Genomic DNA, 24,069 nt, shown 5'->3' on the forward strand with positions numbered 1-24,069 from the left:
CTGTGGAACATACATATAGAGAAACCCACAATAAAATTTAGAAATATCCAACTGATAACTGGTTAGATACATCCAAACATGAATGCCCTGATGCTGCAATGACCTATACTTGTGCTTAACTTTACATCTATTTGTGGGAATAAGGTAATCTCAGAGATCAGGGCCTAAATGGTGATGCAGCACTGTTGCACAAATAAACTAAAGCAATTACAAATGCTAAGAATATATATCTTTATTTGAAAAATATAATTATTGAAATATATTTCCTTCCTTTCTTCATTTTAAAGTGTGCAAAACAGAGATCACTCTCTCAGCTCCAACTGGACAGTGTTATAAACTCCGTTTTAGGTCTTGCCCCACACTTCACTTCTCCGCATATGAGATAGCATGCACCTAGAACACCTCCGGTTATGCCATTGAACTCCAGTGTATATCCCTGTCCCTAACGGCAGTCACATCAAGCAATCTCCAACTGGGGAGCACTTCTTACAAGGCCTCTTTCCCCCTCCCTTTCTGACAGCTTATTACAACTGATGTGGAAATGTTATATAAAGCAAGCTGTTCACCAGAAACATTATTTATATCACACAAGCGCTGTCCTGATATGACATGCACTGTAGCTGTCTGCATGCATTAAACATATTAATTAAATACCTCATTATCCAATTTTCATCTTAACACCACTAGGTTATTATAGTTCTGAAAAGTATATATATTCTGATGAGGAAAATGACTGCATCTTAGCAACACTGTAAAATTCATAATAATTTGACATGATAGGGGTACTGGCATAGCAAAAATATCTACCTACATCCATGTGGGTGCTTTAAAATCTGTGCTTGCACCATCCTCCTACATAAGTATAGCCGTTTAGGAGCTTTTATACTGTGCCTTGATTTTTATGATAACAGATGTCAGATACTATTTAAGACCAAAGACATGAGAAGCAGCCAGGGGACAATTTTGCTTTTGCCTGCAATGTAGCTTTCCTTTAGGAAAGTGATATAAAATATTAGCTTGTCTTCTGTTGTATATTGGGGCAAGTGTGAAAAGATTTGCAGTAGGTACTGTTCTAAGTGATGAGGTGGTAAGATCTTATCAATTCTATAGCTATATATCCCGATCCTTTTGCATTCATTTGCACTTTCTCTCTCATATACATATATCCTATTTAGATTGCATCTAGGTATAAGGTTAGAGTCTGATCTCGCTGCAAATCTAGAGTAACTCCATTCATGTCAATAAAGCTACTTTGGACATATGTAAATGAGATCTAGAATAGAGCCCATAGATGCTGGATCTGAACTTCTCCCATGTGCACGATATAGATGCAACCTGTTCTCACGGTGGGCATCCTGCCTCATCTCGTGATCATAGCAGTGTTATGGCTTTTTTCTCAGAAGGAAGTTTTGGGGTCTGGAAAAAGCAGGATCTACCTGGACCGTACTAATTTTTTTCCTCTTGCCTCCAAATTATACCATCAAAATAAGGAACAAATCTAGGCTCGCCTACTGCACCAAAAAACCTGAACCCTAAGGCATCTTGGCAGTCCAGAGTTGGGATCTGGATAATTCTGGTGGGCTAGGAAAAGCTACAGATAGACTAAATTTAAACAGTAAAACTGGAGGGCATGCAGCCAACAATTAGCTGGATCCAGCAAGATACTGGTACACATTTAGAGTTTTTGCAGCTATCTTGTACCAGGATATTTGGGACCCCACATTTTGGGGTGGAATTGTAGACACAACTCTTAATGTCTGTTTTGATGGTACAATTTCCAGGGTATAGATGCCAGCTCTGAATTTTAGCAGTCCTGTTGCACTGAGGCACATCAGGGTCTGGATTTTTCAGGTGCGCTAGAAGTGAAGGAACATGCTCTCTATTTAAGCAGTGAATTGTGGTAACTGCTACCAAAAACTAGAAGGATCCAGCAGCACCCAGCTCTGCGTAGTTGTGGCTCATTTGCTTTGGGTTACACTGGTGTAGCAGGAGCAGATATACTAGTGCTCTCTTTGGGCATTAGTATTAGAGAAGTAAGGGTCCAAAAAAATGCCAGGGTCCTAATGCGGGATCTGAGTGTTTGCAGTGCTCTTGCTCTGAGATCTGGGTTTGATCGGCGTAACAGGAAGATTTAGGCTTATTCTATATTGTGACAGCACTGGGGGGTCAGCGGCGATACAACATTCAGCAGAATCCAGCTTTTTACCTTCCACCAAAGTTTTGCATTAAGGGAATCTGCTGCCAGCACCGCCACTTTCCTGCTCCCCGGGCAAACCCAGCTGAGGCGTGGGGGTAGGGATGAAGGAGATGTGTGTTGGGGGGCGGGGGGGAGGGGAAGGGTTGCCTTGTGTTTGGGTCCTGGGGCGGGGCTGCTATAGAGGCTCGCCTGTATATTGGTCCCAGCTGCATACATAAATAGAGCCAGGGTGGGTTTTCCCCACTTCTCCCCCCCCCCCCCAAAAAAAAAAACCATCCACCCCATCCCAGTGAGGTCATTTCAATGAGAGTGAAGGAGGCGATCAGACAAGGTCGACTTTTCTGGAGGAGAGACAGCCTCCGAGTGGAGCGTGGTGCTGAATTTAATCTGCGTTTCCCAGCCTCGCGGAGAGAGACGGGGGAGAGAGACACTCGAGTGCAAGCTCCAGCCCAGAGAGAGACCAGGAACCCTCGGCCGGGCCCTTCCGCAGCCCGGCTCCATCCCCGGTTTAGCCGAGCCCAGCGATCGTCCAGAAGAGAGGCCGGTGGCGACACCCGAGCGTGTGACCCCGGCGGCGGTACCTTGGAGAGCTCCCAGCCAGCAGCCGTGCGCGCCGCGCGGGGGATTATCAGCCCGCCTGGCCGCAGCGGGGGCGGGCGGCGATTTGTCCGGGCTGCCTTGGCGTGTGGACAGCGCCGCGCTCCAGCCATCGGGAGGCTCCCTGTGTGTCTCCTGCTCCGGTGGCGGAGGAGAAGCGCCCTGCTCGGGGGACGCCCGGCCCCGCAGCTGCGGATCTGACGCTTTGCCGCTGCAGAAAGAAGGAGGAAGAAAAGTTGGGGGGCAGCCCGAGGGAGGGAGGCGCCGGCGAGGAGGCGGATGGTTCGTTTTCCCGGCTGAGCTGGAAGGAATGATGACCCAGGGAGGATGTGCACCAGCAGCCACATCATTGGGAGCCTCTTGGTGCTCTCCGTGCTGGAGATAGGGCTGGGGGTCTCCAGCGTGGCCGTGGGGGCGGTCAGTTTCAGCCTGGTCCTTGCAGAGCATAAGCCACAGCTGGGAGACTCTTCTCCGGTATGGAGCGGGGTGTGTGTACGTTAGCCATTTCACTCTCTCTCTCTCTAATTAACTCTTTGTGGTGATGATGAGTTTGTGTTAACAATCCCCCCCCCCCTCGTGCAACCCCTGCTCCCTTCCCCTACCCTGTGCATGCCGGGCTGGAAGCCTTGATCTGTGCAGTATTCATGCAGATGGGTAAGATTTGCATTTTCGGAGGGGTTCCCCCCTTTTCTTTTCTTTTCGCAAACAGTTGAACTTTATCTGAACCTCTTCTCCCCTGGTGTGAAAGGTTCCCTGGACCCTTGTGTGATTCCAGTGTTCAAAAGGTTGGGCCATAGCTTGCAAACCTGAAATCAGTGGGGAGTTTGGCTTGTAAAAGCCAAAGACCCCAGCTGGCCCTGTCATTGGGCAGGAAGAGCTAAGGTCCCCTTTAGAATAATGTCAAGGGCATGGCCTCTGCATTCCAGAGCTGCTGAGGGAGCAAAGAAAATGAAAGTGTTCTTGGAGCCTTATTACATCATTTTCTTAGGGTCAGGGACAACCTGAACTTCTAGGAAGAATTTAGCTAGAAAAATAAAAAAATAAAAAATCTGGGTGAGCACAATTAACATCCAGCTGTGTTCCCTCCAGCCAGCATTTTTTTGTAAATTCCACATCTCAGAACGCATTTAATATATTTTCAGTTTGATCCTTTTGTCTAGTAAGCGCTCACCTCCAAAAATAGTATGAAAACTGTTGAAGCCAAGAGTTGCAAACAAAGAATATCCAGGTAAACATAAGTGAGCATTTTTAAACTCTAACGTGCTATTTGATTATGATTAAACAACTAATTTGCTAAAGGACTATTTACTTTTTATTTGATAAGAAGCAGGAATACTCTTGATTACTCACCACTGGTGAAGGCTCTGGTAATCTTTACAGGTCCCTTCTACCAAAGGGATTAATGTAGTCTTATCCTTGGCATTAATAATTGTAAATAAAATTATGTACATAGTGCTGATATTGTACAAACATAGAGTGAGACACAATTCCTGTCCCAAAGAGGATACAATCACAAGACAATACAACACACCAGACAACAGGTAAGGGCGTTACCAACAACATTGCAGATAAAGGGGGATTTCTGATTTAAAAAAAAAAAAGAATGGTGAGGATTGCTCAAAGAGGCGACTTTAAGGAGAAATTTGAAGACCAAGGATGAAATCCTGGCTCCACAGAGGCTTTGCAATTGATTTATACGGGCCAGGATTTCACCTCAAGTTATAAAAAATTACAATTGAAACACATTTCACAGCCATGTATATTTCCTACATAACTGTCTTCATTTCAATAGACTGGTTTTGCTCCTTTATAATATGACTTTCAGCAAACTATTCTGCTTTCCGTAATGGCTAAAGGATTGTAATTATATTGCTTTTAATTGGAATGTAAAAGTAGAAATCTTGGGCCTGATCCTGCCCTCTCCCCCTCAACTGCATCCCTTTGTACCCCTCAGTTCAAAGGGGCTGTAAAGATGGCTTATCCAGCCTGCTGAGGATTCCCCGGCATAGGGGGGAGTAGTTAGGCAGCCTAGATCTGGCATAGGGGAAATGCTGGTGGTGTGGCGGATGAAAAGGGAGTGGCCAGAGTGCCACTGCTCTCCAGAGGTCTGTGGCTGATAGAACAGCTCTTTGGAGCCCCTGGTAACAGGACACACATTAGAGCAGCTGTAGGCTTTGCCCTGGGAGCTGACCTGGCCTCTTACCAGCTTCAGGACTGTGGTGTTCCAAAAGTGGTGTAGAGCCACCTTTCTCCCCATTTCGTTTCTTACTGAGCATGGCTTGGCTGGAGCAGCATTTCAGGTTCTTTGTGTGTCACACAAAGTAACCATTTTCTGGTTCAGTGCTTTAGCATCAAGATTTCCCCTTAGTGGGGAAGGTAAAAGGGAGAAGGAGAACTGTTACTTTTGAACCTCCACAGGGTAAACCACCAGATCTAAGCTGAATGTCATGTTTCCTGCAGTCATGTTACCTGAAAGTGTAATGAAAGACCTTTGACCCACTTCTGTCCTCACTTACATAGATATAGATGTAACTCAGCCAAGGCCTAGTGTCACAAGTGGGTGAAGATGCGGTTACTATGGAAACCTTAGCTCTGAACTTCCTGGTGTTTGTGGATTTTAAATCACACACATTATATCTGAATCTCTCTATCATTTTGTGTGAGATTTAAAATCCACAAACACCAGAATTAAGGTTTCCATAGTAACCTTCATCTTTATTGGTTTACATGAGAAACTGGGCCTCGGCTGAGTTACGCCTACGTCTATGCCTGCGCAGAACTGGATCAAAGGTCTTTCATTACATTTTCAGGTAACGTTACTACAGGAAACATGACATTCACACAAGTATAATGTACACATTATACACATGCAAGCAGCTTCCTGCGCTGCAATCAAGATTTAAATGTATTACTATTGAAATGACATTATCTTGTCAATTATAGAAGGTAATAATGTTTAGTCTAAAACTTATTAGTCCTCTTGTTACAAAATAGATGTTATTGTTTAATAACAGCTGTCCTGTTTATAGTCCAAATACAACAAAGTATTTAAGCACATGCCTAACTTAAAGCATGTGAATAGTCCCACTGAAGTCAATAGGACTAGTCACATACTTACAGTTAAGCTGTGTTTAAGTGCTTTGCTCAGTTGGGACCAGATTGCTCTGCACAGTGCAGGATCGAGCCCAAGGGATCTGAATAGCTGAAAATGAAGTAATAGAAAGATATGAATGAGTCTGCATTAGGGTATTCACCTATTTAAAAGATATGGGAAAACATATTATAAAATTTGACCTACGTAATTACTCTGTTCTCATAGTTTATGAAATTGACCTCTGCTAAGAGAAAGAAAATTAGAAGAGAAAAATATTCAAATGAAAACAGCTCTATCTATGACTGATCAATCAATCTGTCCAATGAATAGATGTTTATCTAACTTATTTTACTATGTGTAAAATATACAATGTATCTGTGCTCTTTATAAAATATTGTGGTGGTTGCCAGATTATAAAAATCCTCTACTACAGTTGACATACTATTGATTTCTGGAATTTTTTTCTTCTTGTTTAGCTTGTCTTGTCATAATTTACTCCCCCTGCTATAGTTAGTTTCTCCAAGTCAATAGAAATCATGCTGTATTTCTGAAATCCACCACTTAAAATTCAGTTGTCCAACTTACCATAGAAACAAATCAACCAATAGCATGAGCATGCTGAACTACTCACACACAAGTATAATGAGCCTGACAGCATGCATTGCAACGGCTGCTGCACAAAAATAAAATCAGAACAATATTCTTTCAAAAAATATGCCTACAGAACATCATCAAATGTTCAGCATTGTCAAATATTCTATAGCTAAGAAGGAATCTTAAATGTGTGTGTATATAAAATATATTTATAATTCTCAAGTATATGTGGGTTGATTCTCATTTACATTACGGAAGTGTAAAGAGGCTGTATTGTAAATGAGAATCAGCCCGAATCCCCCATGCTCACACAGAAAAACCAAGTCTTCAGTTAAATATGCCATTTATCTTCACTTATATGGAGACACCTGATGACTCCTTTATGGCTACAACACTCAGGAATGATAAGCTTCAAAACATCCCTAAGTGTTATGCATTCTTTAAGCATCAGTCAGTGTCTTTATAGAGACACAGGTAATGTTTCCATGTTTATGATTGCTGCACACTTAAGTCTTCCTTTCCATTAGGAACCTCCAATATCAGCCATTTATAATTTGGTTATAGAATTATGTTCCAAGTTGATATCTGGAATACATGGTTACATGGAGTTTTTTATTTCCCAAGTTTTCAAAAAAGCTGTTTAGTCCAGCTGTTTAGATGGAACTATCACAGAGTAAGGGATAAGTTTGAATCATTAAACCAATGTTGATGGTCTGAAATTTTAAAAAATGGAAGTTTGCCACATTTAGTTGTCAGTGCTGACTAATGGCCGAGTTTATTTTGGAAAATAATAGTCAAAATAAAGGTTTTATTCAAATGAACAGTCAAATAGTTCACAGTGTTATTTAGCATGTGGACAAAATGCAGATGTGCTAGTACTTTACTTAAATATGTGCATTACATTTTCATAGAGTCATCGATTCATAGATTCTATGGTCATGACTATGATCATCTGATGTAGCCTTCTGTATAAGGAAGGCCAGAGAACTTTCCCAAAATGATTCCTAGAGCATATATTTAAAAAAAATACAATCTTGATTTAAAAATTGTCTGTGATGAAGAATCTACCACAGCCCTTGGTAACTTGTTCCAATGGTTAATTACCCTCGCTGTTAAAAATGTATATCTTATCTCCAGTTTGAATTTGTCTAGCTTACCCTTCCAGCCACTGGACCTTGTTATACATTTGTCTGCTAGATTGAAGAGCCCATTATCAAATATTTGTTCCCTATGTAGAGACTTATAAACTATGATCAAGTCACTCCTTAACGTTCTCTCTGTTAAGTGAAATAGATTGAACTCCTTGAGTCTAGCACTATAAAGGATGTTTTCTCATTCTTTAATCATTCTCATGTCTTTTCTTTGAACTCTCGCCAATCCTTCTTGAGAACCCGCAACATCCTTCTTGAACTGTGGATGCCAGAACTGCACACAGTATTCCAGCAACGGTTGTACTAGTGTCAAATAGAGAGGTGAAGTAATCTCTCTACTCCTACTCATGATTCCCATTTATGCATCCAGGGATCAGATTAACCCTGTTGGCCACAGTGTCACAGTGGAAGTTCATGTTTAGCTGATTATCCATCACAACCCCCAAATCTTTCTCAGAGTCACTGCTTTCCAGGATAGAGTCCCCCAGCCTGTAAGTATGACCTACATACTTTGTTCCTAGATGTATACATTTACATTTAGCCATATTAAACCACATATTGTTTGCTTGTGCCCAGTTTACCAAGAGATCCAGATCAATCTGTGTCTGACCACCTCATTATTTAAAACACTCCCAATTTCTGTGTCATCTGCAAACTTTAGCAGTGATGACTTTATGTTTTCTTCCAGTTCATTGATAAAATATTAAATAGCATAGGGCCAAGAACTGATCGCAGGACCCTACTAAAAATACACCTGTTTGATGATGATTCCCCATTTACAATTACATTTTGAGACCTACCAGTTAGCCACCTTTTTAATCCATTTAATATGTGCCTTGTTAATTTTATATTGCTGAAGTTTTAAAATCAAAACGTTGTGTGATATCAAGTTAAATGCTTTACAGAAGTCTAAGTATATGGCATGAATGCCATTATCTTTATCAACCAAACTTTTAATCTCATCAGAAAAATATATCAAGTTAGTTTGATAAGATCTATTTTCCATAAACCCATATTGATAGACACTGATTAATAACCCTCCTTTAATTCTTTATTAATAGAGTCCCATATCAGCTGCTCCATCATCTTGCCTGGAATTGATGTCAGACTGACAAGCCTATAATTACCCAAGTCATCCTATTTACTCTTTTTAATATTTGTACAACATAAGCTTTCTTCCAGTCTTCTGGAACTTCCCCAACTTGCTGAAAATCAACATTTTAATTAGACTAACCATGTTTCTGGTCTGATCCTGTTTAAAAGAATGGCAAAACTTCCACTGAACTCCATGGAAGCAGAATCAAGTCCTTAAACTGTGCACAGAATTCCGAAAGGCAGATGCTCAGCTGGGGTAAATTGTTTATGAAGCAATTGGTTTCAATGGAGCAATGACAAATTACACCTGTTGAGGATCCACCCCTGAAGATTTAACAGATTTTCTTTAATGTTCAAACCCTCCAGCAAGTTTTTACAGTAGTCCATTCTCCTAGTCTGCAGGAAACTACATACACCATAGACTCCAGTGAAACTTCAGCATCTGCCTAAAGTCTGGCACATGTTTAAGAGCATTGCTGAGTAGGAATGGACTTAAACACATGCTTAAATTCTTTGCTGAGCTGAGTCCTTAGTTGGTGAGCTACAAATAATCTTCTGATTCTGTTTTTAAAAAGGAAAGAAAAATGTACACAAGAACACTTACATACTCTTAATGAAACATCTGATGCAAAACAATATTCACAGTATAAAGTGAAATGTATTCTGTCATTCAGCATTAAGGCCTGATTCAAAGCCTATTGAAGTCAATGAGAATGTTTCTGTTGACTTCACTGAGTGTTAGATCCAGGCCTTTAGGCCTCAGGCAAGCAGGGTGTTTACTCAGTAATGTGTTAGAATTGAATCACCCTAATTCAGGGCATCTCTGTGGTGCAATGGAACTGCACGTTTAGCTGTTAATCACAAGGATGGTGGCTCAAGCCCTCTCAGGCCATCTGCCTCAGCTTGAGCTGTTGGCTGCCCCAAAGGCCACCTTTCAATGGAAGATGGTCCATCAGTGGCTATTAGCAAGATAGATAGGGATGCAACACTATGCTCTGAGTGTCCCTAGTCAGAAGCTGGCAGTGCACAACAGAGGAGGGATCGCTTGACAAGTGCCTGTTCTGTTCATTCCCTCTGAAGCACCTCACACTGGCCACTGTCAGAAGACAGAACACTGGGCTAGATGGACCATTGGTCTGACCTACTATAGCCATTCTTATAATAGGGATGTTTCTGATAAGGAGAGATTTTCAGACACAAATGGTAATTAGGTACCTATATCCCATTGAAAATTAATGGGAACTAAATGCCTAACTGCCAACTGTGCCTTTGAAAATCTCCCCCATTGTGTTCAGTATCTTTTGCTGAGATCTTCTGAGAATGTCTTTTCTTTTTGTACCTCTTTTCAATAGGTTTGGGTTTTTGGGGGGGTTGTTATTTTGTTGAAATCTCCTGTTTTCTTATGGCTGACCTTTATTTCTGTTTGGTCTGCCTACCTGCTGGATTCTTTCTCTCCCTCTGTCATGGATTTGCTCTTGGTCTGTTCCTGTTTTTCCTGACTTGATTTCTGTGTCTGCTTGTGTGGATTTTGTGCTCTTATTATCCACTCCCTGAATGTTTTACCACTGCATTGCAATGTTACTCAAAACCAGAGGTCCTAGAGATTTCAGACACCTTCTCTAATCAATGCACCCATTTGGAATTTCAGCTTCTCTCTCTCTTTTCTACAGTTAAAAAGTCAAGATAGTTAAATATCAGGATTTTCTTTCTTTCATGTTATTGAGTTCAGTTTTCTGGCTTTGCACATGACTTTCTACTTCAAACTGCAGGAGTTGATCAGGAAGTTTACAAAACAATAGTTTCTGCTGCTAAGGATCTTTGGAGGCAGTATGTAATAACTAAAATCTCTTTTTCTTTTTGTTTTTTAAAACCAGACTTGTATTTGTATTTATGGTTTTCATTTTCAGATATCTCTCAGCATGAGAATAACTAAGTTGGAAGCATAGGCCTAAATAAAGTGTATTTTTTGTGCTGCTGATTTATCCTTTAGTTGTGGGGTAATCCTAAAAAATGTTGGTTTTTCTGCACAGAGTCTAGCAGAGATATACAGAATTAGAGTGGAGCTGGCTAGGGAGAGTGCTGTGGGGGTGAGGAGAGGTCAAAGCAGGCAGACACATACCTCTCATTGTCCCTCAGCAGGAGGAGGATATGGAGGCTATGGAAACAAACTACTTTTCCCAACAGCAGCCCCTTCAGCACTGGAGCATACTTAGTGGTCGTGAGCCTTGCAAGATGGGGTAAGAAATTTCTACTACTACTAGCACGCTCAAATGCTGTGGGATTTTGCAAAGGCATTGCAGGACAGGTGGATGTGGGTCCCTTGGGTGCCTTATAAAAATGGGGGCTGCTGGCCCAGAGCTGCTGGCCAAGGGCAGTATTAGATCTATGCAACCCAGGCAATTGCATAAGCTCTAAGGCAGCCAGGGTGACTGACTTAGTTACTTGTGAGGGTGGAGTCCCAGAATCAGGCAGGGGGAGAGGTCAGATGATAGTAGCAGAGAAGTAGCTGGTGCAACTGCTCTCGGGCCCATACACTTGGGCAGCCCATGCAGGCTCAGGGCTGCTTGGCTGCACAACATATACCTGGCACAGGCTGCTGCCATTGTGTGTAGCCTGCTGGAACCAGTAGGCTGAGCATTGGTCTGGACCCCTTTGCCCACATTTGAATTAGCCCAGGGAGTACGCCTCCAAAATGGCAGTTCTGTCATGAATTCTGATGAGGGGAACTGCCAATGGCAGAGCTTCCATTTTGATTGGAGGTCCCTCCCATTGGCTGGGCAAATTCAAATGCGGCAGCAGGAACCAGTGCACTGCTCTTTCTAGAGGCTCTGACTCCAGCTCTGGCGGCAGCAGCAGTGGTGGCTCCTAGCTTTGGCTCCCATGACAGCAGTTATGGCTTTGGCAGAAGCAGTGGTCTACAGGATTGCTCTACAGGTGCAGGGCCCAGACCAGAGGGAACAGCTGGCATGACATGGAGCTGGGTGGAAGGGGCAATGGGGGAGTAGAGCAGGGATGCAGAAGCAGGGACAAGTGGTGGGGGCTGAAGGAAGTGAGAGTTTATTTGAATGTGGGATATATGATGGCATGTGAGGGCCCATAAAAACCTGCATCGGGGCCCATCTTTTTGTTCCACTGCCACTGGCACGTCAGAAAAAAGAGACGGGGGGCCCGGAGTAGGTGGCGCCTAGTCAGCATTTGCTGACTTTGCTGACTGTTAAATCTCCCACTGGTGCTGGTTGAAGGTCCCTCCCTTAGTGCCTGGCTACTCAGGTAGTTTTTCCAGGCTTTCCTTTCACTTATCTCCATGAAAGATTTTATACTTTTCCTCAGCCTGTGATGTGTACATCTGGGCACCGAGTCATTTAATTTTTGTAAGGAGCTGAGGTATTATGGTGAAAGACGATATATAAAACTTTAGATTAAAAAAGGAGGTAGGTAAAGAGAAGGCCTATAGTATAATTGCATCAATGCCCTGCTATGCATATTTCATCTTTAGAAACTTGAGTCCGATTGTTTGAAATCTTCTTTGCCTCCAGGAGGATAAATTCTCTCTTCAAGGGTATGTATTGTTGTATAGCTCCAGCCAGTGATCTTAATGGGCTTCCATTGCAGAGGACAGTGTATTCTCTGCAAGTTGAAGTCTAAGCTTCACAAGGTTCAATCAGTACCAGCGCTGAGGGGTGAGTGGTGACTACACAATCCACAAACTAAGCCCCCATTCCCTCATGGGGCAACAAAGTGTTTTGAATCTTTTGTAGTGAATCAGAGAGGACAGCAAGGTGAAATGGTCTGAAGTAGTTGGTTGGGAAGTGCTGCCTGGCTGCATCAGTCCCCCTATGGCTTACCACCACTAGGAAATGTAATTATATTTAAACAGGACTTTTAACAATGGAGTGAGGTGACAAGATGCTGACTTTGGTGGTCAGTTTAAACAAGAATGAGTCACATCTAGCATCAATCAGTTAGTTGTGGGGAAACCCTGGTCCCAGTAGCTCAATAGTTAAAAATCTAGTTTAAATAACATTAAATATCTTAGTGAAGATGAAGTCTTAGAGACCAGCAACAGATGGACACACAGTGTAGTAAGACCAAAAAAAAGTGGCTCATGTTACATTCCAGCTGGCAGTATTGTGAAACCTAAGAGTTCAAAACTCAAACGACAAATCAAAACAAACCCATTCGATTTATTTCCAATCAGAACCGCATGCAAGCTCTGCTTTCAGTAAATGTGGCCCTGTGCCTCCCACATACATTACACCACCATTCTCAGTAACAACGAGTCCTCAAAACTCCCCAGAAAATGTATGTGAAAACACCATAATTCCAGGGCGGGGTGTGATTGTGTTTGCCAATCAGACAGCACTGGACAGCATCAACGAAATAATCTCCCTTGACCTCCCATTCTCTCCAAAGCTTTGTAGGGTTTTTTGAGCTGGGTGAGGCAACTGAGGTCTATGGGCTAGAGTAGCACTTCCCTGAATAAGGTCTCTAAATCCTTCTACTCCCACTGTACAGCAGATTTGCACCAGTTCCATTGAGTCAGGATACGCCACCATCAGATAAAAGAAGGATGGACTTGGCCATACATTTTCATGGGATTTTTTAAGTTGCCTGAAACATTGGACCAAATTCATCCTTGGTGTAACTGATTTTCATAATAAATAAATAATAAATAATCATCATTCTATTTGTTGGACAATCCCTTTCTCCGAAAATGTATTGAGGGTGACACACAATCCAAAAATACAATAATAATGATACTTTACACTCACCACGTGTTTTTCATCCCAGCATCTTCATGAACCTTAGCAAATGCAGCCTCACAGCATGCTTGTGATATAGTCAGGAGACATGGAGTGACATGCCAATGGTCACACAGGAAGTCTGTGGCAATGCCAGGAATGGAACCAATAGCTCCTGAATCTCAGCCCAGTGCCTTAATCACAAAATACTCTTTTCTCCATTTATGTAGATAAAACTCCTTTGATATGGTAAAAGACATCAGTTCCTAGGGCATCTTAGCATCTACTTAACATTTTTTTAGAGAATAGAAGGGCTAAGGTGGACCTGCAGTGGTAACTCATTCCTTATTCTTTGGACTATCACTAAAAATGTACATTAACTCATTGGCTTAAGGTGAGTTGATGGTACCATCATGGTTTGAAGAACATGGTTTGAAGAACAGCTTGATATGTCTTGGAAGGACAGTAAATCAACAGCCAATCTTTCGGATTGGTGGATTCTAGTCCACATGAGCAAGGTGAATCTGTAAATCTTGTTACACTCTTGGCAGAATGTAAGGCTAATGTTACATGTTCAGGGAGCAAACATGTTGCTACATTTTGCACTAGCTGCAGGCAAAGGAATTACTTTTGATTGTAACCTGAAGTAGAGGGAACTATAATAGTCACATCATGATGGGTGGGCTTTTCAAAAGTGCTTGATATTGGCTTAAGTCTGCTCCCTATGAAGTCAGTGGTAAAACTCTCATTGACTTCAGTGGGACCAGAATTAGGCCAATGTTGCAAAACTTTTCAAAAGCCCACCCAATTTGACCTATGCCATGAGTTTTGCAGCTAAATACACTGCTTTGAAAATGGAGGGCATTTTGCTTGTCACATAGTTAAAATATGCTTGTTACATGTTGAAAATAACACTGATAATATTTTCCAGATCCCTTTTATAAATATGCTATAATCCATACATTTTCTTTTCTCTATGCATAATTTTCCTTTTATTCTTGTCTAGTCGTCATTAGAAGGAAACAACGTTATATAGTCTGTTTACATTATTTAGTCATCAAGTATGGATGGATGAGATTTATTATATCTTGAACAAAGAATTGTTTATATTTTCTGTCTGGATGCTGAGAATCATAGAATCATAGGACTGGAAAGGGCCTCGAGAAGTCAACAAGTCCAGTCCCCTGCACTTATGGCAGGACAGTCACTAACCACCACCTATAAAAATATGAAATACAGTATGCCATAAACTGAAGTTAATCTATAATGACGGACTTTTGAGTGAAATTCTAGAATCCGACATAAAGTCTGGGCAAAAGAACTTTATGCACAAGTCCTGCTCAAGAGCTGGAAGTCTGAAATTTACCCCAACTTGGGGGGGAGGGGAGAGAAGACAGGCCTGGGGTTGTAGTGAATCATCTCCAATTGGGACCCCAGCCTATGGGATGTTGTAGCTGCTGTTGTCCCTCCAGCCATTGCATTCATGTAAGCATAGATCCAATGGGTTGGTACTTGATCCACTCCAAATTTCCCCTTCATGCCGGCATATATGGACTGGCATGATACTCATCTATCCTATACTATGTATACTAATGAATAACAAAATCTAGCTATTCCTACTGTATGCGATTTATTCAGTGCAAAAATTAAGAGTCTTGATTTTTGTGCTCGTCTATGTGCAAATACCTAATAAAGACTTTTTTTTTTTGGTTCCAACTGTGTACTGCAACCACTCATTACCTGAAATATTTGATGTGCCAGAGTTCTGTGAGGGAATAAGACATATATGATATAGTTTATACAGACCCTAAATATCACATTTTTACTGACTGTGTAGTGGCCAGGTCTGTCCTGTGATGTTTTCATTCCCATCAAGGGCCAAATTAAGGTTTTCAGTGGAAAACCCCACAGGAATGCAAAAGTTGGTTGGGAAAGTCCATGGCTTTAAGCCTAAGTAATTTCCACCCAGTCTTTCTGTGATGATGTAGGGTTAGTCTCACTGACAACAGAGAAGAAAGAATTGGCCTATTAAACCATGGGTGTGTGGAGAGCCAAAGAGGTCTCCTGATGATGTTAGGGACATTTGAAGAAGGCCCAGTGCCTCCACATGACTACTTATCTCTCCCTATCCTGGAGCTGTTGTCAATTTAGCTCCCCCAGGAACCGTACTCCCATTGGTTCCCTGGGCAAATCTGAGTTAACGTGCACATCTCGGGGGCAGGAGAAGTCATTCACAGAAAGCAAAAGTGGCACAGACAGAGCAAAAGTGGATTCATTCAAAAATATGAATCAATGTGTTCACAAAACTTTGTTTGCCTAACACAAGTCTCCAGCATTGTCAGTTCAGCTCATTTAGAAGCACTAAATTTGCATAAAGAAAAAAAGAAAAATCTCCTTCATATTGTCTGTCATACAGCTAAAGTCTGAAATACGCATGCTAAAACAGGCTATAAACAGTTGTCGCTGCATATTCATTGCTGCTATTTCAAACGTTAGGCCTAGATTCTGCAATCTAATTCATGCAAGTGAACTTCTGCTCCTGTGCTGAGGCCCTCTGACTTCTAGTGATACCGCACATGGGCTCCCTGAGTGGTTCAATTTGCAGAATGAGGGTATGAGTACTTTATGTTTTTTAAGTATTAGAACACTTGATCCTTATTGCTGATCTTTGGCTTGCCAAATTTAATTTCCGAGCAATACAAGGGTAAAAGAAGCATCCTCCACTGGTAACATTTGTTTTTCATATTTTGTTTACCATCACAGTTTAAAAACAGACTGCATTTAATTTTTGCTATTTTTCTGAGCAATCACCCTCAGGCTGACTTCTCATTCCAGTTTCTTTCTGAATAAATCTGTTTACAGCTGAGTTATAACTTCCTGAAACATAAGGTTTGTAATAAAAACAGTGACACAATGGTAACAACTGCATAACCTTCTGTTGTGGTCCCAACTGCAATAACAGAGCAAAGTTTAATCTAGTGCTCGAGACCTTAGACTATGAAATAATTGGTATTTTTTTTCTTGCAGTTTCTACTTTGTGGCATATGTGGAATATTGTGCGCCAAAAAAAAATCTGGACTTGTGGTAAGTTTTTGCACAGCATGCATTATGCATTTCCATGTAATTCCAAGTAATTTAAATGTAAACTGCAGGAACTTGAACTCTTCACCATGGAATCATTATCCTTCTTGTCCAAAATGTTGCTGGTACCTAAAAGTTAATGAAAAGTAAACACAGGCTGTCAAAAAAAAAACCCAAAACCAAAAAACAAAACAAACAAACAAACAAAAAAAAAAACAATCAGCCCTTTGATTAACACAGCAAAGAGAGGACATTTTGAAATGGTCTGTTTAAGTCATGTCCAAAAATGTAGCCCCTGTAGTTGTCCCTGTCTCAGTTAAGAGCCTGATCAATGGAAAGATTCCTAATTACTTCAGTGGGAATTGGATTATGGCCTTTCTGACCAGGATCCCAGTCCTGCGAAGTGTGTGTGTGCAGGACTGGGTCCCAGCATTACTGGCCCAGATTGATCCCAGAAATTCTAGAAGTACTGTTTTTAATAAGAAGTATTTTTCAAAAAAAATCATGAATAAATCAGTTCTAAAATAATTACAGATGTTTTCTGTTTCATATAAGAATCTGAAGAATAATCATATTTCTGACTGCAGACAGATGGTATAATTGCTACAAAAGCAACTGCAGAAATATTTTATCTGTTAAAAATAAGATCCTATTATAAAGCCCAATGTTAAAGCTTATTTAAGTGTTAAATTTATTTAAGTGTTAAAGCTGGCTTTAGTTTTCTGTAGGCCTGGCTTTTCTCTTATGTACATAAGTGTGAATTGGGAGTAACTCTATGAATACCAATGGAGCTACGCTCATGTAAATCTAGTATGAGTGAAAGGAGAATCACTCTCCCTACGGTTACTTTTGAAAGTCAGTGAACTATTTAATTCCCTATAACAGAGATGACTGTCACTTTTTTTTTTTTAATTCTAAGGACCACTTCATTGTATGGAGCATCCCAACCATGCCTAACCTTAATAGTCTCCCTTTCTTTTGTCAGTTCTGGTGGTCTCATAGACTGCAAGAAATAGTGCCTTACTGTTGGACCAGGAACAATAGTTTGAGAACTATGTTCTTGTTAAAATTCCTATCCCATTAGCACTCAGCAATGGTCCACTGGCTACTGGTGGTCCATGGAGCAGTTCCAGGGGCTCCAGAAAGTTGCTTCCATCAGTGTGGTAAAATATCTTTCAGTCTTTAAGAAGTGACACTTTCTGCTAGTTGTAGCCCAATTTAGATGTTTCTGGGACTCCTAGAAGAACTTTCTGACCAATTAAACCTAAAAAGTAGCACCTCACTACACCCTGTATAGTTGCTTCAGGTCTTTCTTGGTTAGGTGTTTCACTGGTTTAAATTCAGCCATGATTCAATTTGAAGACTACACAAAAGCTGAAGGAGTAGCAAACAAGGAGAACAGGACCAAACTGCAAAAGTGACCTGAAGAGATTGGAACAGGAGACGTGGGTTGGTGGCACTAGCAACTAGGAGACATTTAATACCAATACCACTAAAGCACCGCACTCCAGCAGAGGAAATAAATGGCACAGATATAGAGTCTGATTCTGATCTCACTACACTTTAAATCAGTAAAACGGATATAACTAAGATCAACATCAGGACTTTGAACTTTAGAGTTTTGAATATAGAACTGGAAAGAAGTCAGGAGGCTTGAATTCTAGTCCCATTCTTCCATTGATCTGCCTTCACCTTGGGCAAGTCACATTACCTTGCTATGCCTCATCTCTAAAATGTGGATAATGCTTACCTCCTAGACATAGGAGTTATGGGGGTTAGTAATTAATGTTGTAAAGTACTTTAAATTACGTGAGCTATAGAAGTGCTAAATATTATTATTAGCGTCCGGCTAACTTTCAATCTAAGTGAATTTGTCTGTTACAGACAAGACAAGAATGTCACTGTGACATTGTCTCTCTTCTCTCTCCTAACAGATGATCCTTTTTTCAGCCTGTTGCATCTGTGGACTAATTGGAGGAATATTAAATTTTCAGTTTCTTCGTGCTCTGACAAAGAAGTCCTCCACTCTCTATTCTCTGCATCTTACTTCCATGTCTCTTGCATGCATTGGAATTGGAGGTTGCACACTTTCTTCCTGGCTCACTTGTCGGCTAGCCAGCTATGAACAAAGGAGAATGTTCTCTGAAAGGGAGCATTCACTGCATCATTCCCACGAAATGGCAGAGAAAGTGAGTTGGGTGCCTTTCCTTATTTGCTCTGCTTTTCTTACAAAGCAACTGTACCTGTTAACATATGCAGTGTTGTTGTAGCTGTGTTGGTCCCAGGATATTAGAGAGACAAAGTGGGTGAGGTCATTTCTTTTATGAAGTCTGTTGTGTAAAATATACTACCTCACCCACCTTGTCTCTAACATATGCAATTGGCCGTAAGTGTATTCAATTTTCAACTATATATGAGGAAGAGCTTCTGGGAAATGAAACGTTGCCATTCTGTGTAAGCTTTATTCTGTTGCAATATATGTATTTATTTTTAGGTGGTGTATCTTTGCAGTACATCCATTTCAGTGAAGTACATCCATTTTCAACATAATTCTATTGTATAAGCTATTCAAGGGCTTAGCTTCTAAATATAGCACATCATAAATAATTGAAAGTCTTATATCTATGAATTATCATATATTGTACTGGGGAGAAGCACATAATGCTTTCTGCACCCACATAATTGCATGCTTCCAGGATTTAATCAATTATTTCCTTTCCCTTCATACTCAGTTTATAAATCAGGCTATGTAAATGCAAAGGCCACAATTTTCAAATCTGTATTACTAAAGTTAAACACCTACATCCATATTTAGACACTTAAATAAAGGTGGTCCCATTTTCAGAGGTGCTGAGCACTCATAGCTTCCACTAGTTAAAAGAACGTTTTGTTATTTAGATGCCTAAATAGGGATTTATGTGCTTTAAATTTAAGGTTGAAAATGTTGGCCAAAAGGAATATAGGATTCTTAAAACCACCTACTTGGTGTAAAGATATGATTCTTACCCAGTGAATGAAATATTCATTTTGATCCTGGGTCTTCTATAAGTGCAGGATGCCCTATTCCTTTCATTTGAGAGGTATAGTGTTTATAGAGCAGGGGATCAGGAGTCAGGAACATGGGTTCTGTGTATGCCTCTACAAATGTGACCCTGCACAAATCTGCTCTGTACCTGTTCACCTGTCTGTATTATACTGACCACCTCCCTCAAAAGAGTATTCGATGGATTGATTAATCCATATATGTAAAGCATTGTGAGATTCTTAGATAAAATGCAATATAATAGTGACAAGTATAATAAGGGGAAATGATGACTTTGCAGTCTGATCACTACTTTCTTAATTGAGATTAGTTTCCATGCAGAATTATAGCCTGTCCTCACCTAAAAATGCTAAGGAAATATTGCTACATTTTAAGTAAGATACTGTACATTCATTTCATTGGAATGTCGTAACAGAAATTAGCTACAATTTTATATTGCTTTGATAAGACTAAACTTCATTATTTCGTTTGAATTCTGTATGTAACACAGTCAATTGCACCTCTGAAATGTCCCAATAAAAATAATCTTGAATGCAGTACTTTCTTATACTATAATACAACATAATATGATCCGTACGGTATCTTTCATACACACTCTTTCACAAAACCTTTATTGGTTAAATAGCATAGGCACAACATTAAAATAATGTACGGAGAATAAATTAAAGAGGGAGAAAAGATACATTTCCAGCTGAAATTTGAAATGAGACAAAGGTTGATACAGGAAGACTGTTCCCAATGGTAGGAGCTGCAAAGGAGAAGGCTCTTGGATCAACAATGAGATAAGGACAAAGAGAAGGCCCGTGCAAGATAAGAACAGGGAGAGGAGAAGAGAAAGACTGTGCCTGAAAGGACAAGTCTTTCAAAGTACATTAAGCCCAGTACAAGTGTTTTGAAGTACATTAAATCTTTTAAAACAATGGAAGGCGGTTAAAAAAATTAATAATAAATTAGGCCCTAATCAAACATAAGTTTAAAGTGTTTTTATATACAATAATATTTTGTATATTTTATACTGATAAAGTAATATAGACATGTACTGTATGTGCATATGTTTGTGCTATATTTATTGTATAATTGTTATATTTATATTAGAGATTGAGGGGTATTGAAATAACCGACCTGCCCAGCTGCCCGGTGGTTCCCCCGACACCAGAGTTACCTCCAAGGTATGCTGAACTCTAGGCAGCTACCATATTATGTCATGTCACTTCAGAAAGTCCCACCTCTAAGAGGAAAGCATAGTTTCAGCTAATCAAAGTTGGCTAATGCTGTGATGTCACTTGCAGAAGTACTGCATTCAGGAAAGGTACTAACAGTCAGTGAAATAATGTTTCATGGTGGCAGAATGCTGTGATTTCGAAGTAAGTCAAGTATTTAAAATATTCACTCTAGTTGTAGACATCCAAACAATCCTGGTTGGATGTACCCACCAGCAATACACACCACTCCTAATTTATATGTCTCTTCAAGTCTTAAATCCAACACAACTTGTAAACTTAACTATAGTTTTATTGTTTAGAACAGAAATGTCTGGAAAATAATGATTGTGACTATTTCATTCCGAAATTATAAGTACGTTCAAATAGCTACCGTTGGCAATAAATTAAAGTAATAGAACTGAGAAACAGAGATTTTTACTTTGCGGTCACTAGCTCACACCGTAATCCAGTTGACAGAACATTACTATCATCTAGAGCAGTGATACTCAGACCTCAGTAGTTCAGAAGCCAAATTAGTGATCAGCATTACCCAAAAGAGCCACAGTAGTGTGAATCCATTATTTCATTTACTATAGTGCTATATATTCATATTTAAACAGTATGATGGGGTAATATTTATTTAAATGTATACACACACACACACACACACACACACACATATAATATTCTCACAGCAAAATGACTGACCAAGTATTTTTATTTTATCAACTTCAATTGGTTAATAACATAGTAAAAGCATCCTGATTGGTTAATAACTTAGATTGGTTAGTAATTAAATCACACCATGTTTTAATATCATGTACTGCAAAGAGCTGCAGGAGACACCTCAAAGAGACACTTGCAGCTCATGAGATTCAGTCTGAATATCACTGATCTAGAGGTTGCTTGATGGCTTATGTGAAATGGCTTTGGTGACCTCAGCAGACTGGTATCTATATCACAAAAACCTCTTCCAGAGCTCACATTAGCTGGCACCCTTTTGGGCATCTCAGCAGAGAGGCCAAGGCCTCAGTGGACGTGGAGACTTATCATGTCGCACCTGGTTAGACTACCATCCAAGTGGAAGCACGTTGGCAGGGCAGTGTGAGGAAGCTTGCACTGCTGCCATCTGTGGTATGCATCTGTTCTGTGGATGAAGAATGATCATCTCTAGAACAGTCAGTCTACTGCCTCTTTCATAAGAACTCAACTCACATGATTTTTCATTTTATAATGGGATTTTTTTTTAAAAGATAAAACATCTCTGGCATTCAGGGTTTGTTAAATATTTACTAGACTGTTAGCTAAATACTTCTTCAAGATCCATAAAATAATTTTAATTTTTATCAGTGCTTTTTTATTTGTTACAGGAAATGACAGACAATATGAGCAATGGAGGACCACAGCTAATTTATAACGGAAGAGTGTATGAAAAGATTTAAAAACTTCAAGGAACAAAATATTTTTAAGATTTTCTTCAGGACAAACCAAGAGACACCAAGAGACTGAGATGAAATGGAAACAGTTTTGGCTTTTATGGCTACTATTTCACAACTGCAGAACAGCACAGTTGCATTTCCCTTTAGAAACATATCTGAAATTTCTCTCCAAAGGCGTTTGTGGATATACAGTATTTATTCATGTCTACTCCTTTTTTTTCTTTTTGTCTGGATAACTTTCCAGAATTATTATTATTGCACTCAAGATAGACTTTTCAGACTCTTCTTCTCAAGTGCAGGGGACTGAACTAGATGACCTTTTGAGGTCCCTTCCAATCCTAGAATTCTATGATTCTATGAAGACATTTTTTTAAAAAATCCCATTAAAATGGAGAGGGTTTAACCAGTAGATTGTACAATGAAGAGAGTGCAAATTAGACTTGTAAAAAGCTTGCATTACACATGCAGAGTCCAAATGAGTGAATGATGAGGATGCTGAAAACAACATTGATGTCTTTGTTTTGAAAGACAGAATGCTTTAAGAATGCCGTAAATCAAAACCTCAACAATGCCTTGTTGTAAAGAAATTGTAAATATTTCCAATTTGTGAATGAAGTATATTTCGTAATTTGTTCATAATAAGTGACAAATAAAATGAAATCTAAAACTGAGACTAATTCATTTTTGCTTGTTAGAAAGCTCTATGAATCTGGTTCGTTATATTTGCATATTTGGACAAAATATCAAAAGGTCCTTAATAAAGTGTGGTGCAGAAACAGGCTGGAGGGGAATGCCTAATTGTGTGAGGGTGATGTAAATATCTTCAGCATGACTTTGATATGGTGCATTATTTATGAGTGGTGACAAAACACAAGTGAGTTATGTTGGGCTTCCCAAATGATGGCAGATGGAATCTTTATCCCACCCATGAGCATATGCTTTCTGTATCACATGAATCATGGAAAATGATTTAAGGAACATTTTATAGGTTTTAGAAATTTTATTCAGGCTATTTAAAAAAAAAATCCTCCATTTATAAAGCCAGGTGCCTTAGTTACTCCAAGTGCAGATACAAAAGGCTCAGAGGGAGCCATAAAAACCTCTGAAATGATCTAATATAGCTTTTTTTATACATAAAATGTCACAGCCTTGAAGTCTCTTAGCTTGGGATATTCAAGGGGTAAAAGGGAGTTCTGCATCCTGTTACAAAGTTAGGAACAGCCCTTTCACTATGACATAAAGCTCACATTGATAGCCGTACATGGGTGAGTCATATTGGACTTTAAAGTCAGAGTGTAAAGCCCTGACCACACTATGGATCCTCTGCATGTCTGTTGTGGTGAATCATAAATCTGCTCTAAGGCCTCAGTCCTGCAATATGCTTAAGTGCATATGAGTAGTCCCATTAAAGTCAGTGGGACCATTTATGTGCATAAAATGAAGCACCTGAATACATTTTTGCAGGATCAGTGCCTAAATGGGCATCTCAGGAGTGCCTCAGTGCAAAGGAATCCCTGGTGGTCATACAACCAGAATAAATGGCTTTGTGCAACTCTCGCTACACCCGGTGTATGGGGAGTTACTGAGGTATGTTAGGAGGGAGAGTGAGATTGACAGAGGCGCCTCTAGGATCCAGATCAGAATTTTGGGGCTTAGGCTTGTCTCTAGTTATTACGTTTGGGATGACTGCATTACTTATGGGCAGTAGGTTCCTAAACTTTTCAGCATCCCAAAGCAAAACCAACAAGCATATATATCTGAAGCAGTTACACAGTGAAGGTACAATATCGTCTGATTCAGCAGAACTAGAAATAAGTGCTTTATCCCATTGGAG

At 40.2% G+C, this 24,069-nt stretch overlaps 1 protein-coding gene across 5 annotated transcripts; it reads left to right on the forward strand.

Annotated features, from left to right (window-relative positions):
- The first annotated feature begins 2,483 nt into the window (after window positions 1-2,483).
- TMEM196 (transmembrane protein 196) lies at window positions 2,484-22,906 on the forward strand. Of its 5 annotated transcripts, none has more exons than XM_067561666.1 (5): window positions 2,484-3,286; window positions 16,498-16,554; window positions 18,486-18,740; window positions 20,690-20,763; window positions 22,167-22,906. In XM_067561666.1, exons 1-5 carry the CDS (start codon window positions 3,122-3,124, stop codon window positions 22,171-22,173), a joined length of 558 nt encoding a protein of 185 aa, XP_067417767.1. In that variant the 5' UTR covers window positions 2,484-3,121; the 3' UTR covers window positions 22,174-22,906. The 5 variants fall into 5 exon arrangements, with proteins under 5 accessions (XP_067417767.1, XP_067417768.1, XP_067417770.1 ...); XM_067561667.1 differs by having other exon boundaries at window positions 2,484-3,280; XM_067561669.1 differs by having other exon boundaries at window positions 2,484-3,268.
- Window positions 22,907-24,069: the final 1,163 nt, after the last annotated feature.

This window comes from Emydura macquarii, unplaced genomic scaffold (assembly GCF_026122565.2).
Source record: "Emydura macquarii macquarii isolate MOO-44397 ecotype Brisbane River unplaced genomic scaffold, CSIRO-AGI_Emac_v2 contig_2422, whole genome shotgun sequence".
NCBI lineage: Eukaryota > Metazoa > Chordata > Testudines > Chelidae > Emydura > Emydura macquarii.

Excerpts from the sequence above, each read along its gene's own strand:
- TMEM196 (XM_067561666.1), top strand. The coding sequence starts at position 3,122 with ATGTGCACCAGCAGCCACATCATTGGGAGCCTCTTGGTGCTCTCCGTG. Across the intron at positions 16,555-18,485 it reads AAAAAAAATCTGGACTTGTG|ATGATCCTTTTTTCAGCCTG; the intron begins GTAAGTTTTTGC and ends CTCTCCTAACAG. Across the intron at positions 18,741-20,689 it reads CCCACGAAATGGCAGAGAAA|AGATTGAGGGGTATTGAAAT; the intron begins GTGAGTTGGGTG and ends TATTTATATTAG.